This window comes from Pseudophryne corroboree, chromosome 3 (assembly GCF_028390025.1).
Source record: "Pseudophryne corroboree isolate aPseCor3 chromosome 3, aPseCor3.hap2, whole genome shotgun sequence".
NCBI lineage: Eukaryota > Metazoa > Chordata > Amphibia > Anura > Myobatrachidae > Pseudophryne > Pseudophryne corroboree.
Window position 1 is genome coordinate 226,625,634 of NC_086446.1, and position 20,841 is coordinate 226,646,474.

The 20,841-nt window shown below is 42.6% G+C and overlaps 1 protein-coding gene across 1 annotated transcript in view; it reads right to left on the bottom strand.

Annotated features, from left to right (window-relative positions):
• CDHR1 (cadherin related family member 1) overlaps positions 1-20,841 on the bottom strand; it is a 267,836-nt gene that overhangs the window by 108,279 nt on the left and 138,716 nt on the right. The window contains exons 11-13 of the mRNA XM_063958865.1: positions 18,546-18,749; positions 18,267-18,419; positions 14,974-15,138 (exon numbers count right to left, since the gene is read on the bottom strand). Coding sequence (XP_063814935.1) covers positions 14,974-15,138; positions 18,267-18,419; positions 18,546-18,749 — 522 coding nt within the window. The remainder of the gene's footprint in view (positions 1-14,973; positions 15,139-18,266; positions 18,420-18,545; positions 18,750-20,841) is intronic.

The window sequence follows — 20,841 nt, forward strand, 5'->3', positions numbered from 1 at the left end:
ATTGCCAGATAGCTATTCTAAAAGTACATGCAGAATATCCTGAGAGCATTTAGATTGTCTAAGCTGCATTTTAGAGTATTTGTGGAATAATACCCTTTTGAGAGACAATGTTACCAAGTCTACAGCTATACTATTATATTGTATGTGCGCCAACGTTTATGGTACCCATCGGCAGGCCGAGCTTGCAATGACATAGAATTGTAATGTATATTCTCTTGTTACAAATTTGAGTGTGGCTATAGTTCCTGTTGAGCAGACAGGCAAATTGGAGTTTAGAGAAATGTAAGTGGAAGTTATGCAAGAAGGATTACTACTATATTATTAGTCATTTGGTCCTAGAGGTATTGTATTGCTATTTCCAGAGTTAATATATTGGTTGTAGTGAACTGTACAGTATATCATTTGTTGCCAAGATACTTTCAATTATCGTTGTGAATTTATGGATTTTTGTCTACATTTTTTTCTATTCTACATTCTATTTTGCATATTATTGCTATTGTTTGAAGTTTCATTATAGATATGGACGTTATACTGTTAATAGGTGTCAGCATTTCATATTCTCCTTTATTGATCGATTTTTGTTTTTTTCTACTTGAAGGTGATCTTCGATATTGGCAAACATCGATCTTTGTCTTGTTGACCATTTATTTTTTTTAGTTATCTAATTGTTTTATCTTTTGTTGACATACTATTTCAAATTTCATTGCTATCTCATTGCAAGTTCAAATGATTATATTTTGTTTTGTATACCAATTGTATACCAAGGGTTTTAACAAAGTACAGGAGGGAAATATTCTTCAAAGGAAGAGAAGTATTAGAACTCGAGGACATACACTGAAACTGGAGGGAGAGAGGTTCAGGGGAATTATAAGGAAAAATTACTTCACAGAAAGGGTAGTAGATAAGTGAAATAGCCTCTCATCAGAGGTCAGAGGTGGCAGAGGCAGACAGTAGAGTGATTTAAGCATGCTTGGGATAGGCATATGAAAGAACTAAAGTTCAAAAAGGGTTGAGATTACCTAAAGGATAAAAAAGGGGCAAACTAGATGGGCCAAGTGGTTCTTATCTGCCATCAAATTCTCTGTTTCAGAATTTTTATGTTTAAAGCCTATATTTCTATCATTGCTGCTGCTATTCTGTTATCTGTTTGATAGTCTAAAGGCCAGTACTGACGGGAGAGATGTGTGCTGAGCGATCTTAACACTGACTGCTCAGCACACATCTCCCCCCCGCTCAGTACAGTGCGATGTACTGAGCGAGGGGGGACAACAACGGGGGGCCGCTCACTTTATACAGCGCTGAAGTGAGTGACCCGCTAGATTGAGCCTGCATGCAGGCTCAATCTAGCATCGGCGATAGCGATGCTCGGCGCCACGCATCGCTATCGTTGGGGGGCATACACTCGGCAGATCCGTGCTTAAAATTTAAGCAATCTAGTCAGATTGCTTAGATTTTAAAAACGGATCTCTCCGTGAGTACCCCCCTTAAGGCTGGGTACACACTTCAACGACTTAACAGCAGATTGTCCAATCTTATCATACACATTATGCTGTTCATGCACTCTAATCAACAGAGATGTGCGATTACCCCGCGTTTTGGGTTTTGACAAAACCACCCTCAAATTTTGGGGACCACCAGCCACGAGGGGTCAGATCACCGTACATGTTGGTAATGGTATATTTTGAATTTGTGACAGCACTGACCAGCTGGTCAGCAGCCAAAGCACCACAGTGCACATGCACAAAGAAATTAAGAGGCAAGCATACCACCATGGCAGTATGGAGTGGACATCACTGGGCATCATAGCTGCTGTCCCTGAAGAACCGCCAGCAAAACATCACAGCATCTACTGTCCCCAGCTCCCTAAGGAGGTTATTCAAGTTTCTTAGCAAACCAAAAAAGTTAGCAATTGGGTAAAACCATGTTGCCCTACAGGTGGGGCAGATGTAACATGTGCAAAGAGATTTAGTTTAGGGTGGGTTATATTGTTTCTATGTATGGTAAATACTGTCTGATTAATTTCTACACTTCAATTTAGGTGTCAGTTTGAATACACACCACCCAAATCTAACACTCTCTGCACATATTACATCTGCCCCACCTGCAGTGCAACATGGTTTTGCTGAATTGCAAATTTTTTGGGGGTTTGCTAAACCTGACTAAGGCCCTAAATACATCAGGAACCACCGGGGAAGAAATCTAGTGAAGGTGAGGAAAAATTGGATTCTCACCAACACATGGTTAAACTTTGTCCATCTGAACTATCAATCTGACTGATGGTTCTGATGAAACATCACGATTTCCATCCCTACTCCGTATTACTTTCCTATCACAGAGCTTTGCAGTACCCTCTAGATCCCTACAAAGACCATACAGAGCCTCTTTCTGGGCAGATAAGTGTCAGTGGAGAAAATATTTTAATGTTATCTCAGGGATGATATATTAATACACTGAGGAGGGTTTGTTTATTTTGGGGGGGAGGGTGTCTGGTGTGTGTTTTGATATTGTTTGTGGCAGTGGTGTGTGTGTGTGTGTGTGTGTGTGTGTGTGTGTGTGTGTGTGTGGTTTATTTATATTTGTGTATATATGAGGGTCACTGATAGTCTTGCATGATATGGTAGTCACTGCATTGCTTTGTGCATTGTATGCTGGGCACTAGGATGCAAGATAAATTTTGTTTCATAAAACAAAAACGTATCATACATTTTGTGTGGAGAGTGGATGGAATTAATTCGGTTCCGGTATGAATGGTCGACAGTGTTAAGGTCGACACTCATTAGGTCGACCACTATTGGTCGACATTGGCATGGTCAGCATGGACTAATGGTCGACACATGAACAGGTCGACATGATTTTTTAAAAAAAAAAATTGGTGTCGTTTTCTGCGTAAAGTACAGGGAACCCCAATTAGTGCACCGTGTCCCCTCGCATGGTTCGCTTTGCTCGCCATACTTCGGGAAAGGTGCCTCGCTCCGCTGCACTCGGCACAGGTTACCATTCCCAATCGTAGCCCACGTGGATCGTATAGTATGAAAAAGTTCCAAAAAAAAAGAGTGAAAAACTCATGTCAACCTTTTCATGTGTCGACCATTTCCATGTGTCAACAATTGGTCAATGTCGACCAATAGTTATCGACCTAATGAGTGTTGACCTTAACATTGTCGACCATCTGACCGGATACCAATTAATTCTTCACATGAAATCACTTCATGGAAGCTGAAGGACCATTACTATGGATGTCCCCTTAACATTGTAACAGATTGTATTTTGGCTTGTGCAGTTGACATACGTAATGTTAGGATACATTTTAACTTTTTGTGATTGGTCTTTCTTAATCAAACACATGATTTATTAAAGTTAACGTGGCTTTTTTTTTCACTCCTTGAAATCCCATTGGCAAATATCATAATAGTCTGAGACCAATGCAACTCTGCTAATAAAATGGCTCAGTTCTCACCAATGACATACCACATGGGGCTCATGCAGAGCTGAACAAAAGTTTGTTTGCAAATGTATCTTGCATGTTTTCACATTGCATTCTAAGGGGTATATTTACTAAAATGCAGGATTTTAAAAGTGGAGATGTTGCCCACAGCAACCAAGCAGATTCCAGCTATTGTTTTCTAGGCGGTGCTATATAAATAAGTAGAATCTGTTTGGTTGCTATGAGCAACATCCCCACTTCTAAAAACCTGCACTTTAGTAAATATTCCCCAAAGGCATTGAGTGTAAGCTTTTATTGCAATGCTAAATTGTACGTAACTCAGTCACATCTCCACTTATGGGCTACCTGAACATATCTGAGCATTTGCACAGTTTGTTAAGGGTATATAGATGGAATTGTCAGCAGTGCAGACTGTTATGTGTTCATAAATACGCCTGTGGATATCTTGCACCAAGGACAGGGCTGGTGTACAGTAAGTGCACACTGATAATGAAGGGTATCATCAACCCAAGCATAATGATATTGGCAGTCCACATACAGAAATGTGTACAACTGTCCATTGGGATCAGTACGAGATCCCGGCGGTCGGGAGCAGCCAGGATCCCAGCGTTGAGCGCAGCATGTCCCCTCGTGGGCACGCTGCGCTTGCCAAGCTTCAGGCCCAGTGACAACCATAGGTCGCCATAGGTTTCTATTCCTCTCTGGGTGGTGGCGTGGACCACCACCCAAGAGGGGTAGCCAGCCATCAGTCAGGACTCCAACAGCCGGTATTACAGCTGGTGTCGGGATTCCGGCGTCTGTATCCTGACCGCCGGGATACCGACAGGCGGTCAATTGGCTACCTCCTCTCCATTACTATATGTCAAAAACATATGCACACAACAGGGATTAAATTAAAGAGAAATAAAGTATCCACATGAGGTTTAGCCAACCATTGATCAAGGTGTAGTAGTAAGCAGTAGATCATGGAGGAATGGCACCTTAACGCCTACAGTAGGAATCTGAATGGATGGCAGGGGGGTGGCCTGATGCCACCAAATTCCCTCTATATCCATGGTTCTCAACTCCTCAAGCACCCCCAACTGGGTATGATTTAGGGATTTCTGCTGGGCTGTAATTATCCCACCTGCTTCCACAGAAAGAAATCCTCCAAAGCTTGACCTCTATGTGGAGTTACTTGAGGGCTGGATTTGAGAACCACTGCCCTACTGTATATCAGGTCTGTCTGACCTTAGCTATGCTGACAGCGCCACTTTCACTTAAGGGCAATGTGTTGTCCTTAGTGAATGTAGTTATGATTTCGGCAGTCAGCATACCGACTCCAGTATCCCGACCGCCAGAATGCCGGCAGGGGGCCAATGACTATTCTCACCAGTTAGTCCACCAAATCTACATATCTATGGAAAAAATGGGTAAAATTATTATTATTATTTTTTTTTGTGAATAAGCCTCACCCACGTCATGAATCCTTTAAACACTATATTGATTCTGCCCACTGAACTCATTATTTTATTGACAACCAGAATAACTATCCCATACCATGACACCCTTGACTGACTCACCCCAAGGGTTCCTTCTTCCATTAACTTTCCCTGAGGTCATGCCCTTTTATTGATTCCCAGGATATTCAGGGCTGAATTAAGTGCCAAACGGGCTTGGCATGAAATTAACAAAGGGCCTATTGTGAGAAGCAATGACTAGCGTGGTGTAGGTGTTGCAAGAGCCGTGTAGTTGTGTGCATCCCCAACACTATCAGCCCTATTGTCTCAATAAATACATAAAGGTATCATAATTAAATATTTTTGTGGGCAGCTGGTCATCATGCTGTCATGATGATGGGCCTAATCTGGAGACCTGGAGCTCCATCTGCCCCATTGTTTCTCTGGCCCCGAAGATAAAAACTTTAGTTTGGAACTGACCAACCAGTTTCTTTCAAGGAAGATCAAGTCATATTATGTAAGAGATGCTGGGTGGGGATCACTGGCGCGACAGTCATTAAATTGACCACTATTGGTCGACAGTGACTAGGTCAACACATGAAATAGGTTGACACAGTCATTAGGTTGACATGGAAAAAGGTCGACATTCGTTTTTTTTAGAAAAATTGGTGTCGTTTTCTTCGTAAAGTGACCAGGAACCCCAATTAGTGCACCGTGTTTGCTCGCCATTCTTCAGGCAAGGTTACCATTTCCAATCATAGTCCACGTGGATCGTATAGTATGAAAAAGTGTCATGTCGACCTAGTGACCATGTCGACCTAATGCCAATGTCGACCAATAGATTAATCACTATGCAGCATTGTGCTTGATGTGGTTGCAAACATGACAATTTCACATAATTCAAATGCAATTGGTTATGTTGACTATAAGATTATACCTTTTATTTCTTCCCATTTTTTACTGTATGTATTTATGTTGTTTTAATACACAATTCACGTATAACTTTGGATTGATTAAAGACTTAGTACAGTCACACATATTTACCATAGGTGTGCGCTATGTAACATACTTTTTCTTTGGTAATGTTTAACCACATACTAACCAATAAGTAAATGTAGGGTCATCTCTTTTAACTGATAAGGGTAAAATAAACACAGCTTATGAGTAAATGTTTGTGTTTTTAAGCCCACCACTAGCATGTCGTGCCTGAAAGATAACATTCCCCCATTACCAAGGGAAGGTGATCATGGCACATTATTGCTTAAACGCAAAGCACAATGGATTCATAGGCTTAATGTAATTAATGACTGTATTTCATAGGCCTGCTCTTCACTGGCGTATTTATAATGGGTGCTGTGCGCAAGGGCCCCCAGGGTCCAACGGGTCCCACACTGCACACCCTGCACCCATTATTTTTAATATTTACCATCCGGAGTCCCAAGGTGTAGCAGCAGTGCTGCAGAAATCACTGGGAAACTGGTGCAGCGCCATTTTCCCAGTGTTTTGCGCATGCGCAGTAGAAAAATCACTGGGAAAATGGCCACCATGCCATTTTCCAGGAAATCTGCACATGCGCTGTAGACTGTAAGGACCCTAGTAGCCAGAGCTAAACACTGCTGGTTAGAGGGGAAGGGGCCCAGATGGAGCCATCACACAGGCATCATCCTCTACAGAAACGCACCTGCTGCTTTTCTAATTGAATTAGTAGAGTACTTTATCACTCTTGAGCTTTCCTGATAACTCTTTTGTAGGTCTTGTAGATCGACATCTGATTCCCACTTGCTTCTGGGTGTGGTATAGTAGAAATACAGTTATTGGGTCTAAAGTCATCAAGTTGACCCCACAAGGTTGACATAGGAAAGGTCGACAGTGTCAAAAGGTCAACCTGACAATTGTCGATACACTCCCCCCCCCCCCCCCCCCCCCCCCGCATTTTTGGGATTAGTGTGGACAGTTTTTCCATTTGGGACCACCATTTGTAAAAACGCACCCCTTCAGGCACAGTGTGCACCCCTTCAGGCACAGTGTCTCGCTTTGCTCGCCATAAGGTTACTAAAGGTTATGATTTGTGAAATGGATAGTCAAGGATGGAAAAAGTACATAAACAGAAAAAAAGTTTTGACCATATGTGTGCCGACTATTGTCATATCGACCTTTTGTAACTGTTAACCTTTTTCCAGTGTTGACCTCTCATATGTCAACCTTTTTTTCCATGTCAATCTAATGCATGTCGACCATATGGCTATGACCTATTGACTGACAACCTAGACATTCCAGATCTTTAGTCTGGATACCCTTGTTTCTCTAGGCTGTTAATAAACTATTATTATTATCATTATTGTTATAATTATCTATTGCTCTCTTTAGATATTTATGATAATTCACTTTAGAAAAAGTATTAATCTCTTAAATAAAACCTTGCTGATTCAATTAATATTTACTCTTCCTATGTTACATCAAGATTCATGCTGATGCTATTAGTGTTCATGCTGTTGAGACATATGCTGCACTGTGTCTCTCTCTGTCTCTGTCTCTCTCTCTCTCTCTCTCTCTCTCTCTCTCTCTATATATATATATATATATATATATATATATATATATATATATATATAAATATAATCAAATACTACTGTCTCGGACTTCCGGTTCCGGCTTCATGGAGACCTGAGCTCCGTTTTGAGCTCCGTCCCCCGCTCCCCATCAGACACCTTTTACTAGGCTTTTAAAGCCTCGTTTTGAGCCCGGAATCCTCCTGCAGTGACCTTGCACCTCCGTAGCCAATATGGACCGCTTTTTAGCACCGCTGACGCCGCAACCCCAAGCGGACCAGCAGCAGCCGCCGCAGCCTCCACGCCAGGAGAAGCGCCGGGCTGCAGGGACCATGCAGGCAGACTCTGCAGTGGAGAGTGCACCCCCTCTGCATAAGAAATCCGCGGCCGAAGGACCTGGGGGACACGTGAGTGCGGGCTGCGATGCCCCTGTGACCTACTCAGAGGTGGTAGCAGCCATTACAGCTACCATGACTCCCCTTCTATCCAAAGCAGTAGCTGATATCACTAGTCAGCTACAACATTTGACCCACAGGGTTTCTAACACGGAACAACAGATCAGCGTAGTATCCCATGACATAGGAGACTTGCAACACACCGTGAAACGTCTCACTAACGATTCCTATCAGATGTGGAACAAGATAGACGATATTGAGAACAGATCGCGTCGAAATAATATTAGGCTGGTCGGCCTCCCTGAATCTATCAAGGGGCCCGCTATGGCCCATTTTGTCCGCAACACTCTACCCTCGCTTTTAGGCATAGAGGCGGTTTGCCAGGACATGGTAATAGAGAGGGTCCATAGGGTAGGACCGACTCCGACCCCCAACAGGCCGAGACCCCGCGTTACCCTGTTCCGCTGCTTAAATTACCTACACAAAATGGAGATATGGTCGGCCTCTCGCAAAGCTAAATCTTTGTCATGGGAAGGACATAAGCTTCATATTTTTCAAGACTACTCCGCTGAATTATCACGGGCCAGGAAATCCTTTTCCCCTGTTTGCTCTCAATTAGTCGCTGAAGGGCGCAAATTTGGCCTGTTATATCCTGCCAGGCTTCGCATTTATGACGGGTCTTCATTTAAGGACTTTTCCACCCCGCCTGACGCTGTGGCTTACCTCCAGGAGCTGTCCCAGGCCAAGGATGCAGACATCTCTGATTCAGCTAAATGAAGGACTGTGCTCCTTGTTCTAAACTGCATTATTAAGTTCTCCCTGTTCTGCATGATCCCATGTCTGTTTAGTGATTTCAGAGTTTAAACCGCTAATTTTTTTTCTCACTCCACATTTAGTGGCTCATTTTCTCTATATTATATGTTATCTTAATGTTCTTAGGTGTAACGCGCTGCCAGGACCTACGGGCCCCAGTTATACAGTTATACAGTTTTACATCAGTATTTTGTAATACGTTAGGGATCGGGGGCGGACACGCCCCGTCGTGCTGGATGTGTGTCCTTTTTGATATGTTACTCTATGTGCTTTTACTTGGAAGTCTGGCATCAAATGCTGGCATTTGTATGCCTCTTTTCATTTATGCTCCCTATCTCCCCTCCCGCACACCCCTCCCCTCCTTCACTACCTGGTATCCCCCTCCATTCCCAGGGGGCGCTGTCCTACCCTATGTAACTTGGCGAGACTGTATGATATCCTTCGACATCGTTATGCTAAAAGTTCCCCTCTGTGTCTTTTTACGCTTTAAGATGATGTTTCTTTTTTTCCCTGTTCCCTGCAGGGATGCCTAGTCTACGCTATGCAACCTGGAACGTTGGAGGAATTAATTCTCCGGCGAAACGCAGGAAAATATTGATTTTCTTACAAAAATCTGGCGTGGACGTGGCATTCCTCCAGGAAACTCATCTGACTCCCGCTGAATCTGCAAAATTGGGAATGCTAGGATGGTCTGTATTGGCGTCTTCTTCCTACAGTTCCAAGGCAAGAGGAGTGGTTATTCTGGTAAAACGCAACCTGGCTCATGAGGTACACCGCGTTGTTACTGACGATACAGGTAGATATGTGGTGGTCTCGGTGGATATATTGGGCAGGAGACTCACGCTGGCTAATGTATATATTCCCCCTCCCTACTCTAAGTCATATTTCCAGAGCTTGATTACCCTTCTGACCCCCTTCATGGGTGACAATTTGATCATTGGTGGAGATTTTAACCTGATTTCTTCCTCCATATTAGACAGATCAAACACCCGCGGGACCCCTCCTCCACTCCCTAAGGTTGGCATCCCCCTCTTCACCTCCACCTTACAGGTTATTGACCTGTGGAGAGCCCTATACCCAACAGAACGAGAGTACACCTGTCTCTCAGCGGCGCACGGCTCTCTCTCTCGCATCGACTATTTCTTCATCTCTCATGCTCTTTTCCCTCAGGTCACAGACTGCTCTATCGCCCCCATCTCTCTGTCAGACCATGCTATGATTTCCTTGACTATCCACTTTCCAGATGACGGAGACACGACTAGGCTATGGAAATTTCCAAATAGATTCTGTCATTCTGATACTTTCAAGTCCTTCTTGGAGGCTGCTTGGGACGACTTTTACTCTACCAATTCTGAACATCTTCAGACGAATCCCTTTCTGTTCTGGATGTCAGCGAAAGCAGTTCTCAGAGGGGCGATTATGTCCTTTACCGCAGCCTCCAACAAGAACTATTCAAAGCAGTATCTGGCGCTCCAGAACGCCCTCACTGCGGCCTTTCAGGCATACAAACAAATGCCTTCACCAGTCACTAAGCAAACATATCTACTCACAAAAACCCACTTTGACGAACGAATTTCCGAAATGGGAAATAAATACCTTTTTTCTGTCCACTACAAGTTCCACAAATTCGGGAACAAGTCTGGCCGCTTACTCTCTAACTTACTTCGTGGCACATTTTCACCTGCCGTGGTTCACCCTCTCCGCACACAGCAAGGCACACTGACTTCCACAAACAAACAGATTGCACATATTATGCAGTCTTATTTCTCACAATTATACTCAACCACCATTCCAAACACCCCGCAACCGCCTTCGCCACCTTCACACCCCTCGACATCCTGCTCTCAACCGCCACACCCTCCCCCCATCCACGCTGACAAGTCTACCAACCCCCCTTTCTCTTGGGAAGCCCTACCTTACCCTGCTCTTACAGATGACATGGCCACTCAACTTCTATCCCCGATCACTATCACTGAAGTCCGATCAGCGATCAAACAATTAAAACCCAATAAGGCCCCTGGCCCTGACGGCTATAGTGGGGAGTTCTATAGACTCCTCTCCCATAAATTTGACTCCATTTTGGTAGACATTTTCAATTCATTATTACTAGCTCAGACTCCCCCACCTCACTTTAATTCGGCACTCCTCAAATTGCTCCCTAAACCAGGCAGAGATTTATCCCTCCCAGGCTCCTATCGACCAATATCTTTGCTAAACTTAGATTATAAATTGTTCGCCAAGATACTGGCCGACCGTCTGAAACTCATACTCCCCCACATTGTTCACCCTGATCAGACAGGCTTCATTGCAGGAAGACACTCGGTGGTCAATGTGAGAAGGGTGATAGCAGCCTTACACTCCTGCCACGGTGACATGTCCTCTTCTGGATATGCCATCATATCCTTGGACGCGGAAAAGGCCTTCGACCTCGTCGAATGGCCTCACCTCTACGCAACCCTGACACGATTTAAATTCCCTGATGCGTTTATAAAGGCTATCCGTGCACTATATTCAGCCCCGGCCACTCAAATTTCGTGCAACGGTCTCCTTTCCAACCCCTTCTATATAGAAAAAGGTACTAGACAGGGGTGCCCTCTCTCCCCACTCCTCTTTGCCATCGCTCTAGAACCTCTAGCATTAGCTCTTAGGCTTTCCCCTTCCATTACTGGCATCTCTGTCGGTAACACTGAGCTTAAAGTCGCCCTGTTCGCTGACGACATGTTGTTATTTGTCTCAAACCCTCTCACGTCAGTCCCGGAAATCCTGCGTTTGATTTCAGACTTTGGTGAAACGGCTGGTTATAAGATCAATGTCATAAAATCAGAATTACTTCCTATACACGTCCCCCCTGCCACACTATCCTCTCTCACTCAAGCATCACCCTTCACGATCACTCAGTCCCATTTTAAATACCTTGGGGTAAATATTGCACGTGATATTGCACGGATCTACGAAATCAACTTCACACCGGCCATTAAAGCCGTGCTTACTAAGCTAGAGGGATGGGCTACCCTTCCGCTCTCATTGCTTGGGAGGATTGCAGTCCTCAAATCGATAATATTTCCCAAAGTCTTTTATATTATGCAATCTCTTCCATTCAGTCTCAGAGAAGCGGATGGCGCTGTATTGCGCAAAGCTATGACCCGATTTATATGGCATGGGAAGAAACCAAAAGTGGCCTTTGCAAAACTAGTAATGGACAAGTCACTGGGCGGACTGGGTGTCCCGGACTTTCTTTCTTACTCTCTTACAATCTTTCTCCGATATGCAGCTGATTGGCTTTTAGGAAAAAGCACATACACTGACTTGGCTCTAGATACTGATGCTTTTCGACCATATTCCCCATGTGCCCTCCTACACACCAAAAAAACTGACATACCTTCTTCAATCCTGAAACACCCTCTATTCCGAGACACGTACTTAAGCTGGGTGAAATTACACAGAAAACTCAAATCTGACCACACTGTTTCCTCTTATATATCCCTTTGGGGAAACCCTTCTTTTCCTCCTTCCCTTCACAATGCTCTTTTTGTCCGATGGCGGGAGAGGGGGCTGTGTGCTGCTTCACAGGTCTTCGACCCGGGTGGCCACATGGCTCAATTTACAACACTGAGAGACAGGTACTCTATTCCGTCCTCCCACTTCTATATGTATCTACAAGTGAGACACTACCTCCATTCATTGCACATCGACTCTATCCCCTCGTCTCCTTCTTCCCCTCTAGCAAAAGTTCTAAAGCACTGGGAATCCCATCCCTACAAACTAAAGCAAATTTACTCACTCATTGTAAATATCCCAGCCTTGCCATACATTCCCAGACTGGTTGCCTCCTGGCAAGCAGACATCCCAAGCGTGACCTCCTGTGACCTCCTCTTAGACCACCACCACCGGACCATGTCAATTCTTAGTTCTGCGTACCTACAAGAGGTACATGTAAAATCCATCCATAGAGCATACTTGCCTCCCTTTGAACAGATACACATTGATCCTGCAATCCCTAATAGGTGCCCTAAATGTAAAGGAGCTAAAGCCTCTTTCTACCACTGCCTTTGGAGCTGTATCAGAATCCAACGCTTCTGGAACAAATTATTTGTGTTCATAAATACCCATTTCCACATGGCACTGAGACCAGACCCGCTGGCATGTCTTTGCATAAATTTCTCTATATGGAGATCAGAAAAAGGGATTAGCCTACTTTTCCCTATGTTGACCATGTTGTTTACAATAACCAAAAAGGCAATTCTGAAACATTGGGTTGTTAGATCGACCCCCTCCTTAGCTGAAGTTCAGAAAATCATGCTACAATATTTATACTTTGATCGAAGGTCCACTCTTCTTACGGGTCCCTCTGGCCTCGCCGGGTTCAACAAAAAATGGGGCCCCTATATGGCTACACTAGACCAGACCACTCAATCCACGATAATTGCAGCATTTGAAAATTCTCAGTGGAAAATGTCCAGATAACCTAACTTCATTCTTCTCCTACTCCTATTCTTCTTTTTCTCTCCTCGTCAATCTTATAGAATCTAATAGAGTCCTTCTCCTCTCGTCTTATATATATTCTACATGCCTAGCTTGTCATCATATTTAATAATGTAATAGTATACCAGCTCAGTTACAATTAACTGATTAGGAACTATGTATAATGATGTATGTTTGTATGTTCATAACCCCACCCTAACAGGGCTCTTCAGCCTTTGATGGGCCGACAGCTCCCCGACCTCCCACCCCCCCCCCTCCCACCCCCCGCCCCCCACCCCATGCTTGACTATACTTCCATATTTTTCCTACTGCATATTGTTGTTTGGCTTAAACAATCTTGTATTGATCCATTCTTCATGCGTTCCCTATGTTCTAGAGATCGCCACATTATGATGTTGATGTTTTATTGTCAAACGCATATTTTTCATATATGGAAAACCTCAATAAAAATCAGTTCTTTAAAAAAAAAAAAAATACTACTGTCTCATCACAAAGTCTCCTGAACCATAAGGGCTAGAAACTTGACATATGGACAGTAACTTGCTTTTGTGATGTAGGCGCCCACTAAGAGGGGATTTTTCAAAATTCCACCCATAAAGGAGTTAAAAGGGGTGAGATAATTATTGGGAATTACCCCCTCACAGAGGAGAGTTAAGACAGCCCACCAAGCCGGGGCTATAAAGAAAGCTTGGTGCCGGTGGTTTCAAGTCACCAAGGGGGGAGGACACAATGCTTTGTCCTGGACTTGCCTGGCAGTTGCAGAGTAGTCCATTATTCAAATAGGGGAGCCACATCAACCGCCGCCCCTAAACAATGTCAAACATTGCTGGGTTTGGCTCCCCTATGTGAATAATGGTCTGCTCTGCCACTGGCAATGCAGTCCAGCCTTATGGTTCAGGAGATTTTGTGATGAGACGGTGGCAATTGCTATATGTGTGTGTGTATGTATATATGTATGTATGTATGTATGTATGTATGTATGTGTGTATATGTATGTACGTATGTGTATATATATATTATATTATATTATATTGTGTGTGTTTTTTTTTTTCTTTTTATAACCGTTATAATTACGTAACAAACTTTGAGTCAGGAGAGAATAATGTCTCAGCTATCAGAGGTTATCCTGTCACTTGAACTAAACATTGCCGATCCTCTCAAAGAGAAATAGGAGGAAAGGAGAGAGAGATATTTTGACTCTTAAATGCATTCAAGGAAAGCTTGATAGTCAGCAACTGCTTATCTGCTGTGTAAATGGTACCGACGGCTCTCTCAGTGACCTTAAGTGTAGTGCGAAAATCTTTACATTTTTACCTCAAAGGAGGAACCCTAAGGAGAGCAAGAAGCTAAGCATATTGTATGTGCAGCTGTACAAAAACTTACACAGTACTTAAGTACAGTAATTCCCGTTACTTTTGCTTTGTAGTTTGACAATGGCTTCCTTGGTGATGGATATACACTTGTGTCAAGCACTGTGAGCTGCACAGTAGCGTGATGACATCATGAGCCTGTGACACTGCCTGGGTGCTGGGTTCCATTTCCACGTGTGTGGGTGACGGGGATTTAAGGTAAGTTTGTTTGACTTATTGTTTGTGATCCTGATGACAGTGAATACACAGAAATGTTGATCTAAGACTCTGATCTAGTGTTATTTGTACAGTCCAGAGTGTCGCACTTTTGCATACTGTACATACATACATGTGTGTTTTTAAGTACATATTAAAAAAAAAAAGACCTTAATGCAGCACAAAAACTAGTTTCAAATATGTTTAATAAAATAATGTAGTAAGATGGAAACTGCATTTTAGGAATAATTTATATGAAACATACATTTAATAAAGAATACTTACAGTTGCAGCTACAACGTTAGAGCCCCCAGGGGAGTTTTCTGGAATTCTGGCAACGTAATACTCAGAGGAAAACTTTGGAACATTGTCATTTATGTCCAGAAGGTGAATGGTTATATCAGCTGTTGAGCTGAACTTTTCAGGAGTGTTGACCTCAATAGCAAGAAGCTAAAGAAAGGATGAATAGACTTACTAAAGTTCATTTGCAGCATTATTTTTTTGTAAGTTGACTATAAAAATTAGCAATATTCTTGGACATACCTCCAGTATGTAGAATTTAATAAACTGCAAAAATGTGAAAGCACTCACTCACTCACTCACTCACTCACTCACTCACTCACTCGCTCCTAATTCTCTTACTTCCTGATATGTTAGGAAGATTAAATTTAACATAGGTATTCTGTAGGTGGGAAATAGGAAAAAAACATAATTTGAATTTTAATAAACCTCCCCTAAGGGGATGAAAAGAGTGTTTACCTAATGACGTCATTACCGATGCATGGCTTGCGGACAGTCGGATCAAAATTTGGATTGCACCTCCAGTGTGTGTAATTTTAATGCACTACAATATTGGTCCTGTCCCTTTTTACCATATCTGCTACGGGTGCTCCTTGAGTAACGTCAAGTTACAGTACCATGGATTAATATTTACTTACATTAAGAAGTCTCAAATTTACAGCTCTATAGATTCACCAAATTTTACATTTACAACCGTGAAAATCAGAAACTCCCGTGCGAACAACAGGTAAAACAGCTAGTGTGAATGTTTGTGTGTGTGTGTGTGTGTGTGTGTGTGTGTGTGTGTATGTTTGTATGTATGTATGTGTAATATATACACACACTCAAGTCACATTATTATGACCAACACTTACATTTGACATTGGGTAGCGTGTAACCCATTAAGTACGTCACGTATCTTGCGCGGGCTTGGTGGGTATATAAGGAGTGCAATGTGCTCTCTGCACACACATCACTTGTTGCTGTCGTGGGTTTAAAGGGGTGATTTATCGGAGTTGCAAAAAGGAAGATTATCAGCTTTCAGGCAAAGGGCTGCAGTTTTTCTGAAACAGTTTTTGTATGCTGCTGTGGTGAAAATGAACCTGGGGGGGGGGGGGGTACCAGATGTGTCTAAAATGACAGCTGCTGTCCATGTTGCACATTGTGGCTACTCTGGTTATCAGTTGGTGGTGACAATAATATGACTTGACCATGTGTGTGTGTGTGTGTGTGTGTGTGTGTGTGTGTATGTATGTATGTATGTATGTATATATATATGTGTGTGTGTGTGTGTGTGTGTGTGTGTGTGTGTGTGTGTGTATGGGGTGAACAAACAGCGCCCAAAAATATGCAGTGGACACAAATTTTTCACAGTATGTCAGCTTAAAAATACCCCAAAAGACAGTCTCTATATGCGACTCCCTAAAAACATAAAAGGCGTCTGCTACCTCTTAAATGGGTTCTGCACTAGTACGAGTGCAGGATAAAAATTAAAGTTGGAAGTGATGGATAAGATCTGAGCGACCAATGGTGGCAGAAGAATAAAAAGGACTGCTAATATTAATTAAAAGAAGGGGGTTTATTTATGAACAGAAAGATGTTTTATATATAAAAAGACTTCTAAAAACACATAACTGGCCAAAACGGGGTTACAACATCCAAGGTGCTAAATACTAGCATGATGGGACCCTAGGCACATAACAATGAAAAAGCATCAGAATTACACTGGCAAGAGAACAGTTTAAAATTTGCATAGAGCACATAAAAAATTTGAAAGCAAATTAAAAGGCATGGGGTTACTAAAAAATACAATTCAAATGTTAGAAATTAAAAATTAAAAACACGGAATTGATGAGGGATAAAAAGAGATTTGGAATGCAATTATAATAATGGAGATGGATAGAAGTAGCTTAACTCAGGATTCAGTAGTATCAGGATTCAGCCAATGCGTTTCGTCTGGTCTGACTTCATCAAGTGGTCTGCTGTGGTGAAGGTGCATCGTGATGGGACAAATGGCACCATTGTGAATAGTGACGTGGAAACTGCGGAGCACCACATGCCAATAATGTTAGAGGCGAACGGTGGCTACGAAGGCGCATAAGGGCCGATCAACGCGCTAAAGTGGAGCAGCTCACCATGAAAATGAACCTGGGGGGGTACCAGATGTGTCTATGACAGCTGCTGTCCATGTTGCACATTGTGGCTACTCTGGTTATCAGTTGGTGGTGACAATAATATGACTTGACCATGTGTGTGTGTGTGTATGTGTGTGTATATGTGTATATATATATATATATATATATATATATATATATATATATATATATATATGTGTATATAGGGTGAACTAACCGCGCCAAAAAATACAGTAGAATAGAATTTTTCACAGTATGTCAGTTATAGGTGTACCCCAAAGAAACATCTAGTCACTGTATGCCACTCCCCTTTTTTGTGTATGGGGCGTCTGCTAAATCTTAAGTAAAGCCCACACTTGTACGTGTGCAGGATGAATGGATATTGGAAAAGCGAATAAGATCGGAGCGACCACAGGTGGTAAATATTCTTAGCGACTATGTACTTTTTCAGAATCAATGCAGGGTTTATTGCGAAGAACGTTTAAGACAATTGCACATGAAAAAGACAACATAAAAGAGTGCTTTAAAAAAACATTAAAAGATCGTTAAAAAATCCAAAGGGCACATCAAAGACAAGTAGAAATGGTGCTAAAATTCATACACTAAAAAAAAGGAGAATACTAGAAACAACTATGTGTCTAAAACTAAAATATGTAAAAAATACATATAGAAAAAATTTCGTATAAAGAAGAAGCAGCTTAACTGAGGATACAATAGTAGCAGGGTTCATCCAACGCGTTTCGTCTGGTCTGACTTCATCAAGGGGTAGTGAGCAGAGTGGAACACATCATCTATATATACCCCTATGGGTAAGGAAGTGATTGATTACCTCACTTCCTGTAGTTAATTGGCATTGGGGAACAGGATTCAAAAAACACATATTAATTGTAACTAATAAGAAGGGAGGCTGTGGATGTAGTAAAGCGCTATGTTTGCGCTTAAAAACTGTGCAAGGAGTCCTTATAAAACACTAATTTCGTTCAAGAGAGTTCATTTCCGGTGCGTGACGCTATTCGCGTCATTTCCGCCCCACATCCGGTGTAAAATTGTGGAGTCCCTGTTGACGCTAAGATTGAATGTTGGTGGTATGAAGCAGAGGTAGAATATGACACGGCAGAATTTGTTGGCACTTAATAAAGCCAGAATTGCAACAATTAGCCATACCTTAAAAGTTAGCAAATGAAATTTTTCATAGTCTATTCCTGCAGAGTTCTCCACAATTATCGTCACTTGAGCCTCATTTAATACTGTCTGTGGCACAACACGAAACATTCCTCCAGGTCCAACCAAACGGAGGTTGAATTTGGCATTTGCGCCCTGTAAAGTTAATAGATGCATTATTGTGAGATTTTGAAATATTTGCACACAGCTATGTTGTGTGTATGTGTGGCAATATTAGTCCAAGCCCATAGAGATGATCAAGAATATCGCAAGTTAACTAACCTGGTCTGAATCATTAACAGTAATTTTAAGTCCTCTTAGAATCTCTCCTTCAGGTGGATGTTCATACATGGTAAGTTCAAACTTGTTCTGGGGTCCATTTTCCCCATAGAAGGTTGGTGGGTGGTTGTTTAGGTCAACAACTCTTATGGTGACCGTTGTTAATGCATGACCTGCTACTTCTCCTCCAGGCGTGAGTTCTGAAACCTAGAAAAAAAGAAGATACAGTACCAGTCACAGTAAGAATGCATTGTTCTATTGTTCTGCGACTTACAGAGAAATATTTATAGTTTTTTTTATTTGGACATGTAGGCATACACCGAAAATCTTTTTTTCAAAAGTCCCTCCTCAGAGACTGTGTGCTAAGCAAATCTTCCTACTAATATTCAGTGCCATTTCTTGGGCCCTGCAAGCTGCGGCAACGGCAACTACTTGTTACAGTATTCCGTCTGGAATACTATTTAAAATGTCCCTCCCAACATGGCTGCCACCTCATAGAAGACCGTTTTTTAAGCATGCTAGAGGAGGCGGTGGCCATTAGAGAAAGTCATTTTCAATACTTTGAACTGTGGGCTGGTGCAAACAGTGGAGCAGAGAGCAGCATCGGGGACTGGGGGATCCCCTGACAATGAGCAGAACCCTTGACAACGAGCAGGTACTGTGGTATTACAGTAAGGGCATAATATGGTGACAGGGGCATGGTGCGAAGGCGGCGCTCGGAGATGAGATCATCTCCATACCCTCTCTGTCTATACTGTGAATGGGTCCCGGGTCGCATTGATCCAGCAACCCATTCACACTGCAGCTGACACGGGAATAACCCTTATTTATTCCTGGGTTGAAATACCAGGTCAGGCAACCCGGGAATTCGGGAGTGACCACTTTCACACCGCACAGTATATACCGCGTCGACCTGACAATATACAGAGTCGATACTGGGTTATTTGTGCAGTGTGAAAGGGGTATTACATACTGGCTGCTTTTTCATGTAGCTCACAAATACTAGACAACTTTATTTTGACACTGCAATTTAGATTTCAAATTGGACACGCCTTGCTGCACATTTTAAATCTGCCCAATCTGCAGTGCAACAGGGTTTTGCCAAGATGCAATTACTTACTCTTTCTTACTTTATTCCCAGGTCAGAATCGGGCCCTGTGTGCAGGGCCCCATCTCCTTCAACAATCCATAGCACTATATTTTCATTTCTTATTGCGAGTGGCATCACAAAACTACCTTGATGCATGTGTAGTGCGATCGCAGTGCGTGCGCAGTCTACCAATAATTGCTCAGTTGCATGATCATCTGCATTGCATACAAATCTGAATCAGGCCCCAGGTCTTTTGGAAGTAGTCTTGAAATCTGTGTCACATTTAAAGTAAACTGACCGCCCACATACAGTGGATGAAACCATTTTGTGTCTCCAAAAATGTCTCATCTTATCAAAGAACATTGTTTAACAAAAAAGTCACTAGTCATTATAAGTAGATAGGCTGCATTCTCAGGATTATTGGTTCAGGACCTTGTATTTCTTGGACTAGACAGGATCTAGGTGCATAGATGAGTGTGTAAAGGAGACTGCAATTCCACCTCACACAGCAGTCAAACTGTATACTCTGGGCCTGTGCCTGAATCTGCACACAGATATTTAGATATGCGAATCCAGGTTGCATATCATCCTTACCCTAACCAAAACCTCTAAATTAACCCCAATACCCTACCCTAAGTTTTCCCTCTTAGTACTATATAAAGGTGGATGGCCCTCTCCCTGTTACTCCTTACGTACAACAATACATGCACAGTAATGTTTATGTCTGTGTCCAGTTTAGTGCCTATAACATATAACAATGGTCAGGGGTAGATTGGGAACAAAAAGTTGCCCTGGAAATATTTGTAGAAGTGGCTTAACATGGGCAGTACCAGGGGTGTAAAGTGTGCCGTGTAGCCATGGCACCCCTTCCCCCCCCTTAAAACTTGCCAGAGAGTGGGCATGTCTAGCATCAAGGAGGAAGTTTAAAAGGAAATCAAATTCATTAGGGGCACGTTATATTATGCACTTTTAGAATTATGGAAATTATTTTCCACTTATTCATTATGACTATAAATGGGGCCAAATGTCATCAAACAAAACAAGCCCCACTGCACATTGGCCTACCAGGAACTCTTCACTATGAGATCTATGGTCAATCTGCCCCTGACGATGGTGATGAGTGATCACCTGGGGTGCCAGGGTAATTTCACAAGCTAGACACTGACTACCCAATTAAATAACCCCGCAACTGATAGATGTCCATATAAG